A 12892-nucleotide genomic window follows, 5' to 3' on the forward strand; every position below is an offset into this window, starting at 1 on the left:
GTGCACTCCTCTCATAGGGATCACGTTAAGACATTTATACAGTGCACTCCTCTCATAGTGATCTTACAGTGATTTATTGTTGTGTCTTGTAAAGCCATGGGGGTTGGGCACCTAGAGTGCATGACACATAAATAAATCAATCAGATCAAATCACTTTGGGACATTTATACAGTGCACTCCTCTTATAGTGATCACTTTGAGACGGCTCAAATTGATCACTATAAGTGGATGATCATTATGACCGATTTTCTTCTTTTTCTTTATTCCTCATCCAGATTACCGTCTAATTGACATTTGTATATTTATTGCATGAATACATTACATGTAAAGTCAATAAATCGACAGCTTCGCTATTTACTGAATGTTATTGATATTGACTTTCAACATACATACAGTAAGTTAGTAAGTTAAAGGCTTCCAGCTGTTTCAAACACAGCGGTCTCGCATCGACAGAGACAGACAGAAACGTTGTGATCTCTCCATACAGACAGACATGCACCAAGTATCGCTGCTGTATCTCGTTTGCTCATTTTTGGCCGTTTGTAAGTTTAAAAAAATCAAATGGAATGACTGTAGTTTTAGACATTTTTTCCATTGTTCTCATGTATGAGAAGACCCAAAATGATCACTGTAAGTGGACTCCTGATCGCTATAAGTGAATTATACAAACAGCATGTGTATAGGAGTGATTCTGTGTACCAAGCTTTTTCATCCATATAAGCAGTTGATCACTATAAGCGGATTCCACTGTATGAGGGCCACCTGTTCATGTCACACTCTCTCTCTCACCAGCTTTCCTCTCACTTCCTCTTTCCCAATATTGATATTTCCTCTCCTATCTAGGTCCTATATGTATATATGTACTGTTGTATATCATGTGATACATAGGACCCACAGCCCCTAACACCCCCCCCCCCCCTAACCACCTCACTGATAGGAGGAAAGCTGCCTGTTGTTTGACCCTCTGAAGTCTAAATAAATGTCTGTCCATTGGTATAGAGGCAAAGTGACCGCCTACTTCCTGCTTCAGCACTGTACCAGAGATTTTCATCCGCCATTTATTTTCCCATAGACATTTCGTAAAATGCTTATAAAAATAGTTTTACTTGTTCAAACCAAACGATTCAGATATATTTAGAAACAGGAGAGACCACATAACATTTCACTCGGACCAAAACGTAAAAAATCGCGGATTTTTTAAAGTTTTGGTCGGATTGAAATGTTCTATGGTCTCTCCCGATTCTAAATATAGCTGGACCATTTAGTTTGATGAAGTAAAACGATTTTTATAAGCATTTTACGAAAGGTCTATGGGAAAATAAATGGCGGATAAAAATCTCTGGTACAGTGCTGAAGCAGGAAGTAGGCGGTCAGTTTGCCTCTCTAATCACGAGTTTCCTGGTGAGACAGTGGGCGCTTCCATGACACCCTCCCTCCCTGTTTCCACCTGCCGGTTGCCTGTTTCCGCCCAGGACCGTTCATTGCGAAAGAGACTGAAAATAATCATAATAATTGTTGTGACTTTGTACCTATACCTATGTCTTGTAATGATGCCCCCAGCACAATAATTTCGCATGTGCATAATTGTACAACGAGTGACAATATCTTGAATCTTGAAAGAGAGAGACCGCTAAAGCTACGTTCAATGACCAAATAATAAGAGTTCCGGTTTGGACGTTTAGCCTTCAAAACAAAAGCGGCCGCTATGCAACCACATACTATTTTTAGCCATTTCGGCTAAAATAAGCCCGTACAGTACGAGTGAATTGACATTGACCTCGTTTTTGTAAAATATCGCCACTATGCAACCACACAACGTTACTATTTTTAGCCATTTCGGATCAAATAAGCCAAACGTTCCCACTCTTTGACAGCGGCGCGCACCTCCTTGCTAGTGAATTTTTTTTAAACAGGAAGTCGACAACCGGCAACCGCTGAGAATCATGGGAAACGTAGGTCCAGGAATAAGGTGAATAGCTCCAATCCTAAATGCTACATGTGTTGATGCTACATGTGGCATTTTAACATGAATAAACTATCACCACATTAATTTGGAGACATTAGTGTAATTACTGTAAACAAACAAGACCATCACTGGGAATGTGACGTGTTTACGTGTTTGTCCACATTAGCTTAGTTTACTGTTATTATAGTGCTAATGGGAATACTAACTGTGTAAACTCATGCTGGGTAAGTCAGTCTGCAGACCCAGGATTAGTTTCTTGCAGGGTCCCTTTAAAAGCCAGAAAAGCATTATTATTATGATGATGATTATTATTGATCTGAATGGGATCAGCAGGTGTTTGCTTTATTTTCTGTATTACATTACGGCACTTCTAGTTGCTCACTTCTAGTTGCTCTCAGTCAGTTTGACCCACATGCAAATCGTTCATCCAGAACAGGGTCAATACAATATGACAAACATGTCAACTCGGGCTGTCGCGCTGAAGGAATCTCCCCTGCGCTGGTTTAGGGTGGCTCAATAGTGTGCTATGCGGTGAATATGCGATAACTGTCAGAAAAGTGGCCGGATGACGTCACATGCTAATATCAATATATAAGCTACAGTCTCCGCTTGCAGCGGAGGGAGGCGGGCTTTGCTGTGTGGGGGAAGCGCTGTGATCATCAGACCTCTCTGGATGACAAGCAAGTAGAGGGAGAAACCAACATGGTGGAGAGGGAGAAACCAACATGGTGGAGAGGGAGAAAACACAGCAGCCTGGCTTCACTCATAATGAGTTGAATTCACTTGAACAGGTTGTACTCACATTGCGTTGAAAACAGGAAAGAATGTATAGATTCTTCACATTTCTCAGCTCGGCAGCTCAGAGTCAACTGTCTTGCTGTTTGAATGTTGAGTGATGTTTGCCGTGTTTAAATCATCCCGTTCACGTGAACCCATGTTTTTTTCCGTTCTGCTGTTCCATCTGGACTCCAAGCCGTCCACAGTGATTTCAGTGGGCGGGAGTACTTGCCCTTGACAGACAACTCCTTCAGCCAATCAGTGTAGCCAAATCCAGTCCTTCAGCCAAACGGGGTTGGATCCAGTCAAATCTAAATCCACTCGCAAAGAACGTTGAAAACATGTTTTCTGCGGAGACGCTCCGCTGGTGCATAGCGGTACTCTTGTTCCTGTTGAATTGTTGGTTTTGGTTCTATTTCTGCAATAACTGCACTTCTGCCTGTGTAAACTCTACCAACGTTGACGTTGACAGCTGTTACTGTTGGTCCAGCCGTTAGGTTGTCAACTTACGAGGCAGGTCCCAGATTGGGCCGTGCACTTTGTAATTTCTGAAAAGCCCCGAGCTGAGAGCAAAACAAAATGTGAGTTCACGTGATTGGATGGTTTACCAGGCTAACGTTTAAGCACCGTGAATGGATAATTGCATGAATAAGCAGGTAATAATACAGGTGTTCCTATTAATAAAGTGCTCGGTGAGTGTGTGTTAAGCTAAGGTTCTTTAACCTTCCACCAGGTTCTGATGGCGTTGTGTTCTTGTATCCATGTCCTCTCTTCCACAGCGGCCCAGTTGAGAAAGGTTCCCCCCAAAAAGCCAGACGGAGAGATCAAACCTTACTCACTAATGGAGAGAGAAGGTGAGCGCTGGGCACAGAGTAACATCATCACTGCTTTGTTTGATAGCTGCTGCCTAATTAGTTTGGATTTCCCACTTGACTGCTGGCGTTTTCAACTGTCGGCCATTTTGTTATTGAAAGAACTTGTGTAGCAGCCATTATAACTGCTTTCATGTCAAGCTATTCACTTAATTTAGGGCCATATGATTTTTGCAAAAAACTGAAAAAACGGACGGAATCATGGAATTTGGTAATAAAAAAATCAACTGTAAAACAGGGAATATTGCAGAATTGTCCATAATTTGACGGAAATGGATAAGAAGTAGGCCTAATTATCAAAATCAAAAGTAGACCTAATTATTGTAGTAACCTAAATTATTTCATAATTGTAAAATAGGCCTAGAGAAATGATTCCATTTTCGATCCTAACCCCTAAATTCAAATGGAAAAACTGAAAAAATCAAACCGCTTTCATATGGTCGTACTTAATTGGAGAAGTCTTTGATGCAGCTTTAGAGAGAGTTATGCCTCCTCAGGCCCTCCTCTGTTGTCTTGATTGTGTGAACAGGGAAGTAGATCATATTTGGTCTCTCAGCAACACATGAATGAAGTTATGATAACATTCACTCAGGGTGAAAATAGAAACTATGCATACTTGTCTTTTGAAAAGCAGCAGAAAACTGTACAATGCACATGTCTATTTGATTATTATGGAGACATTTTATGCAGTTTATCGTAGTGACTTGTGTTCTTTACACGAGATACATTTCACACTCACTACTATTGTGATTTTTTTTTTAAAGTGTTGAAATGCATTGCATATTTATTTATCTGTTAAACCCGGTAATGATGCAACTATGGGCATGGGGCTAGAAACCCAACCCCGTAAAAACCCACTTGCCCCAGAAACCGCAATAGCAGTCTTCCTCTGTATGGGGGAGACTGCCCGGAGCCTGTTGGCAGTCTTCCTCTGTACTCTGTATGGGGGAGACTGCCCGGAGCCTGTTGGCGTTGTGTGGTTGCGGTCCTATGCTCCAGGAGCCTACAGGGAAGAAGATAAGATAAAGGATGTTGCTACTAGATCACAGGACTGGTTAGTTAGTTGGCTTCTGGAACTATGAGCTTTATAAATGCAATAGAAATTATAAAAAAAAATATATATATGATTTTAAAGCAATGAAATCTCCCGTTTTATATGATGTTTGCGATTATTTTTGTGTATTTTGTATTTTGGTGTATTGTGTATCTTTTGTCAGTTTCACGACACTTTGTATTCTCAGGTTTCTCATGAAAAACAGATGTTTATCTCAATGAGATGACTTTGATTAAACGATATATGATCAATGAAATCCAAATGAAATGCGACTTTGTGATCGCCCTGTTTGGCTCTCCAGTGGTACATCGGGAACAGAGTGCTCGCCCCTGGCCGTTTGCCCCGCACCTCTCCCCCCAGCGGTCGGTATCCTCCCAGTTCTCCCGCTCCCACAGCCTGGGATCGTCGCCCAGCCGGGCGGCCCCTCAGCCCGACCTTGGCGCCCTGCCTCCTTCCCATGGGGGCGAGAGGGGCCAGACCCCCCACTTACCTCACATCGACAGCTGCAGGGCAAAACGCACCAGGTAAGTCATGAGGGGCACATTCAGCACTTTCCCCCTCTTCACAGTGGCACAAAGTACAATGCAGTGTAGAGACTAACACAAAGTACAATGCAGTGTAGAGACTAACACAAAGTACAATGCAGTGTAGAGACTAACACAAAGTACAATGCAGTGTAGAGACTAACACAAAGTACAATGCAGTGTAGAGACTAACACAAAGTACAATGCAGTGTAGAGACTAACACAAAGTACAATGCCGTGTAGAGACTAACACAAAGTACAATGCAGTGTAGAGACTAACACAAAGTACAATGCAGTGTAGAGACTAACACAAAGTACAATGCAGTGTAGAGACTAACACAAAGTACAATGCAGTGTAGAGACTAACACAAAGTACAATGCAGTGTAGAGACTAACACAAAGTACAATGCAGTGTAGAGACTAACACAAAGTACAATGCAGTGTAGACACTAACACAAAGTACAATGCAGTGTAGAGACTAACACAAAGTACAATGCAGTGTAGACACTAACACAAAGTACAATGCAGTGTAGAGACTAACACAAAGTACAATGCAGTGTAGACACTAACACAAAGTACAATGCAGTGTAGAGACTAACACAAAGTACAATGCAGTGTAGAGACTAACACAAAGTACAATGCAGTGTAGAGACTAACACAAAGTACAATGCAGTGTAGACACTAACACAAAGTACAATGCAGTGTAGACACTAACACAAAGTACAATGCAGTGTAGAGACTAACACAAAGTACAATGCAGTGTAGAGACTAACACAAAGTACAATGCAGTGTAGAGACTAACACAAAGTACAATGCAGTGTAGAGACTAACACAAAGTACAATGCAGTGTAGAGACTAACACAAAGTACAATGCAGTGTAGACACTAACACAAAGTACAATGCAGTGTAGAGACTAACACAAAGTACAATGCAGTGTAGAGACTAACACAAAGTACAATGCAGTGTAGAGACTAACACAAAGTACAATGCAGTGTAGAGACTAACACAAAGTACAATGCAGTGTAGAGACTAACACAAAGTACAATGCAGTGTAGACACTAACACAAAGTACAATGCAGTGTAGAGACTAACACAAAGTACAATGCAGTGTAGAGACTAACACAAAGTACAATGCAGTGTAGAGACTAACACAAAGTACAATGCAGTGTAGACACTAACACAAAGTACAATGCAGTGTAGACACTAACACAAAGTACAATGCAGTGTAGACACTAACACAAAGTACAATGCAGTGTAGACACTAACACAAAGTACAATGCAGTGTAGAGACTAACACAAAGTACAATGCAGTGTAGAGACTAACACAAAGTACAATGCAGTGTAGAGACTAACACAAAGTACAATGCAGTGTAGAGACTAACACAAAGTACAATGCAGTGTAGAGACTAACACAAAGTACAATGCCGTGTAGAGACTAACACAAAGTACAATGCAGTGTAGAGACTAACACAAAGTACAATGCAGTGTAGAGACTAACACAAAGTACAATGCAGTGTAGAGACTAACACAAAGTACAATGCAGTGTAGAGACTAACACAAAGTACAATGCAGTGTAGAGACTAACACAAAGTACAATGCAGTGTAGAGACTAACACAAAGTACAATGCAGTGTAGACACTAACACAAAGTACAATGCAGTGTAGAGACTAACACAAAGTACAATGCAGTGTAGACACTAACACAAAGTACAATGCAGTGTAGAGACTAACACAAAGTACAATGCAGTGTAGACACTAACACAAAGTACAATGCAGTGTAGAGACTAACACAAAGTACAATGCAGTGTAGAGACTAACACAAAGTACAATGCAGTGTAGAGACTAACACAAAGTACAATGCAGTGTAGACACTAACACAAAGTACAATGCAGTGTAGACACTAACACAAAGTACAATGCAGTGTAGAGACTAACACAAAGTACAATGCAGTGTAGAGACTAACACAAAGTACAATGCAGTGTAGAGACTAACACAAAGTACAATGCAGTGTAGAGACTAACACAAAGTACAATGCAGTGTAGAGACTAACACAAAGTACAATGCAGTGTAGACACTAACACAAAGTACAATGCAGTGTAGAGACTAACACAAAGTACAATGCAGTGTAGAGACTAACACAAAGTACAATGCAGTGTAGAGACTAACACAAAGTACAATGCAGTGTAGAGACTAACACAAAGTACAATGCAGTGTAGAGACTAACACAAAGTACAATGCAGTGTAGACACTAACACAAAGTACAATGCAGTGTAGAGACTAACACAAAGTACAATGCAGTGTAGAGACTAACACAAAGTACAATGCAGTGTAGAGACTAACACAAAGTACAATGCAGTGTAGACACTAACACAAAGTACAATGCAGTGTAGACACTAACACAAAGTACAATGCAGTGTAGACACTAACACAAAGTACAATGCAGTGTAGACACTAACACAAAGTACAATGCAGTGTAGAGACTAACACAAAGTACAATGCAGTGTAGAGACTAACACAAAGTACAATGCAGTGTAGAGACTAACACAAAGTACAATGCAGTGTCGACACTAACAGGCAACGTACACCAGATGCGCTACGGCTGCGTTGCGGATCTGGCAAAACTGCTGGATCGACTCTCGCTCTTGTTAATTGATGGGCGATACATGTTAATTGATGTGCGATACATGTTAATTGATGGGTGATACATGTTAATTGATGGGTGATACATGTTAATTGATGGGTGATACATGTTAATTGATGGGTGATACATGTTAATTGATGTGCGATACATGTTAATTGATGGGTGATACATGTTAATTGATGGGCGATACATGTTAATTGATGGGCGATACATGTTAATTGATGGGCGATACATGTTAATTGATGGGTGATACATGTTAATTGATGGGTGATACATGTTAATTGATGGGTGATACATGTTAATTGATGGGCGATACATGTTAATAGATGGGCGATACATGTTAATTGATGGGTGATACATGTTAATTGATGGGTGATACATGTTAATTGATGTGCGATACATGTTAATTGATGGGTGATACATGTTAATTGATGGGTGATACATGTTAATTGATGGGCGATACAGGTTAATTGATGGGCGATACATGTTAATTGATGGGCGATACATGCGGTACGGAAAAATTACACACCTGTTCTATTTTTGTCGGATCCCGCATACAGATGACATGAGTGTGGGTCTGTTTGCAGTCATACCGGAGCCGTACCACATCTGTTCCGGACGCGGTGTACATTAGCCCTAAGAATCTTCTCAGTTTTGTTTCTTTACAGTAATTCCACTCATGTCTCAAAATTAAAGCGATAGGTCAGATGTTTGGAACCCTAGCCTTATTTGTGACTTATCAATGATGCTGTTGATTCGTAGATTTCCTTTCTCAGCACAATCCATGCTGTTCTTCATAGTAGCTCCAGATAGTTAGCCACAAACCAACCTACCTCAATTATGATCTTCCTCAGTCTGTGCCTCTAAACAGTTTCTCTCTCTGTCTCTCTCCCCTCCACCTGTCCGTGTCTTTCTGTCTGCCTGCCTGCCTGTCTGTCTGTGTCTGTCTGTCTGCCTGTCTGTCGGTCCGTCTGTCTGTCTGTGTCTGTCTGTCTGTGTCTGTCTGTCTGCCTGTCTGTCTGCCTGTCTGTCGGTCCGTCTGTCTGTCTGTCTGTCTGTCTGTCTGTCTGTCTGTGGCCTCTCTAAACACGGTTTATCTCTCTCCCGCTTCCCCTCCACCTCTCTGTCTGTTCACATCGAAAACCCCATTTAACACTTCCATACATCGTGATTACTCCCGTCTCCTGCTTTCATTAATATCTTTGTGTGGGAACATGTCAATAGTTCCCTTAATAGACCTTAGCTTAGCTTCCACTGACCACCCTCTTGACTGCCACATTGCCTCTTCCATAAAGGAATGGCTATCGTCTCCTAGCCTGATAGATCGATAGCCTATCTCTCTGCCTGATAGATAGCCTATCTCTCTACCTGATAGATAGCCTATCTCTCTGCCTGATAGATAGCCTATCTCTCTACCTGATAGATAGCCTATCTCCTAGCCTGATCGATAGCCTATCTCTCTACCTGATAGATAACCTATCTCTCTACCTGATAGATAGCCTATCTCTCTACCTGATAGATAGCCTATCTCTCTACCTGATAGATAGCCTATCTCTCTACCTGATAGATAGCCTATCTCTCTACCTGATAGATAGCCTATCTCTCTACCTGATAGATAGCCTATCTCCTAGCCTGATCGATAGCCTATCTCTCTACCTGATATATAGCCTATCTCTCTACCTGATAGATAGCCTATCTCTCTGCATGATAGATAGCCTATCTCTCTGCATGATAGATAGCCTATCTCTCTGCATGATAGATAGCCTATCTCTCTGCCTTGGAGAAAGGCGGTTTGGTGTTATTAGAATGACTATTTGACTAAAAGAAGAAAGAGCATAGACCTTTTTAATACGTCGCTGACTGACTGTATCTTTCCAGCAGAAGCGAATACGACGGCTGTATCTTATCTGCTTGCCTTTTTTTAGAATCCATTAAAAGTTTCTCCCACAAAACCGTGTGAGATCTGCCTCTTGTTCACATCATATAACTGTCCTACATGAATTACTATGAAGCAAACACACTTGTACAAACTGATAGTGGGTGCTGGGTGGTAATATACCATAAAGCTGTTCCTTCTATTCCAAGCTCCAGCTTCCACTCTTGTTTTCTATTGATTTTTACACATTTAATTACAATTTTAATTCATTTATGATTTATGATCAATTTTACGATACAGTATTATTATACAGTATGCATTTTACCCCTCTTGTTTTGCTTTGACATTTTGTTTATACTGTTTGCTAATTATGATTTACTTGTCTTTTTTCCATGTCATTCTTTCTCTCTTTTTTTTGTACAACTGTCCTCCTGCTTGCACCTCCATTCCCTCTTTACCCCTATTCTCTCTCTTCTTTACTCTGGTCTTATGTCCTCTGTTGGGGGGTTCACCCTCCTCATCTCCCTTGCTCCTGTGCTAGCCAGCAGGGTCTGGTTGGTAGCCAGCAGGGTCTGGTTGGTAGCCAGCAGGGCCTGGTTGGTAGCCAGCAGAGCCTGGTTGGTAGCCAGCAGGGTCTGGTTGGTAGCCAGCAGGGCCTGGTTGCCAGGCGCAGCCTGTACAGTCGCCACATGGACAGAAAGGCTATTGGGCTCCTGGAAGAACAGCTAGCAGGTAAGCTTCAGTGTTGAGCTTAATGGCATTGGGAAATAGAGTGTAGACTGATATCTGGATATTAGGGGTGCACCGATCACGTTTTTTGCCACCGATCACCGATTGCCGATCGCCTATGGGAAATATCTGCCCGACCGATCACCGATTACCGATCACCGATATATAAACTCCTCAAAAAAAGTTTGGAAACGTTATTTCGGTCGATTATTTCTCCCCTTTAATAATACCAATTGGCATTGTATTTTATATCGTTTGAAAGCCTGATTAGTGATAGGGCTTTTTTTTATTAATAAAAATAAAAGATTAATATAAAAAAATATCGGCAATCAGCCGAAATATCGGCAATCAGCCGATCGCATATTTGAGGTCAAAATCAGCCGATACAGATTGCTTGCCGATCGATCGGTGCACCCCTACTGGATATTGGTCTTGTATTAAATCAGATCTGGTCTCGTGATGCAAGTTTGCAGTTTGATTGATTACATATTGATTATTACATAATCAATCAATACTACTACACTGGTTTCGGCATCTGGGAAGTGCAGCGGTAGATTCCCTGCCTACCAACACGAGGGCCGCAGGTTCGAGCCCCTGTGTTACCTCCAGCTTGGTCGGGCGTCCATACAGGCACAATTGGCCATGTCTGCGGATGTGTGCGCTGCACTAACGCCTCCTCTGGTCGGTCGGGGCGCCTGTTCGAGGGAGGAGGGGAACTGGGGGGAATAGTGTGATCCACGCGCTACGTTCTGCCGGTGAAACTCCTCAAATCAGAAAAAAAGGATTATTGTCATTATCCTGGAAAAATAAATAAAAAAATAGATTATTGTCATGATCATCTTGGGAGGAAAAAAAAAGGAGATTATTGTCATCATCCTGGTTTTCAGTTTAAGGTGCGTTCACACCGACCTATTAAAGTTTTTCGCTGATATCGAGTTTACATACAAAGTCAATGCAAACAAGCGAATGAGTGTACAGTATATTCGCCCGGGAGAAAAATCGCTGGGCGTCCGAGCGACAGAAACAGAGCAATAGGGCGAAAATTCGCTCGTCGCCCGAGATGAAATATCCCAACTCAAGCGAAATTTTGGCTGCTGTGTGAGTCAAGGATCACACTGGCTTGGAACAAACCGCTGGTTTATTAGTGTGGCAACAAACCGCATTGACAGGCTGACAGCTGACATCAAGTGAAGTCTGTACTACCGGTATAGATACACAAGCTCGCGTTAGGAGCACGCTGATAGGCTTAGCTTGTAAACAACTACGGTGGCTCGTAGTGGACAAACATCATGACATTGCGTTTTCATCCTGTCTGACGTTAGCCCCCAGATGTCCGTCAATTCTTGTGCCTGTTGACGAGCGATTTAAACACAGCGACAGAGCGATTCCAAAGGGTTGAATCGAGCGACAGGGAGAACAATAAATATCTCGGTGTGAACACAGCTTTAGCGTTTTAGTGTCCCATCGTCTAAATGCTATTTCAGAGACTTTTCCAGCCTGTGAAGAACAACATTCTGGACAAAACACTGAATATTGATATTTGCCTTCAAGAAATCCATACTGTATCAACCCATATGAACCTGTGTTAAAGGCCTTCAAAAGCTTCTATTGGTCAAATCCTGATGTGAGTTGCTGTATGCTACCTACCTGCTGAGGAGTAGGTATCAGTCCAGCCAGGCACTGATACCTACCTACCTGCTGAGGAGTAGGTATCAGTCCAGCCAGGCACTGATACCTACCTACCTGCTGAGGAGTAGGTCTCAGTCCAGCCAGGCACTGATACCTACCTACCTGCTGAGGAGTAGGACTCAGTCCAGCCAGGCACTGATACCTACCTGCTGAGGAGTAGGTCTCAGTCCAGCCAGGCACTGATACCTACCTGCTGAGGAGTAGGTATCAGTCCAGCCAGGCACTGATACCTACCTACCTGCTGAGGAGTAGGTCTCAGTCCAGCCAGGCACTGATACCTACCTGCTGAGGAGTAGGTCTCAGTCCAGCCAGGCACTGATACCTACCTGCTGAGGAGTAGGTCTCAGTCCAGCCAGGCACTGATACCTACCTGCTGAGGAGTAGGTATCAGTCCAGCCAGGCACTGATACCTACCTACCTGCTGAGGAGTAGGACTCAGTCCAGCCAGGCACTGATACCTACCTACCTGCTGAGGAGTAGGTATCAGTCCAGCCAGGCACTGATACCTACCTGGTGAGGAGTAGGTATCAGTCCAGCCAGGCACTGATACCTACCTACCTGCTGAGGAGTAGGACTCAGTCCAGCCAGGCACTGATACCTACCTGCCTGCTGAGGAGTAGGTATCAGTCCAGCCAGGCACTGATACCTACCTACCTGCTGAGGAGTAGGTATCAGTCCAGCCAGGCACTGATACCTACCTACCTGCTGAGGAGTAGGTATCAGTCCAGCCAGGCACTGATACCTACCTACCTGCTGAGGAGTAGG

General features: G+C 42.6%; 1 protein-coding gene across 1 annotated transcript in view; it reads left to right on the forward strand.

Annotated features, from left to right (window-relative positions):
- The window catches only part of LOC310785266 (alpha-tubulin N-acetyltransferase 1-like), a 34596-nt gene that overhangs the window by 15495 nt on the left and 6209 nt on the right, over positions 1–12892 (forward strand). The window contains exons 8-10 of the mRNA XM_083646283.1: positions 3523–3597; positions 4971–5193; positions 10251–10441. Coding sequence (XP_083502409.1) covers positions 3523–3597; positions 4971–5193; positions 10251–10441 — 489 coding nt within the window. The remainder of the gene's footprint in view (positions 1–3522; positions 3598–4970; positions 5194–10250; positions 10442–12892) is intronic.

The sequence above is a fragment of the Poromitra crassiceps genome (genome assembly GCF_964638095.1).
Source record: "Poromitra crassiceps genome assembly, chromosome: 11".
Classification (NCBI taxonomy): domain Eukaryota; kingdom Metazoa; phylum Chordata; class Actinopteri; order Beryciformes; family Melamphaidae; genus Poromitra; species Poromitra crassiceps.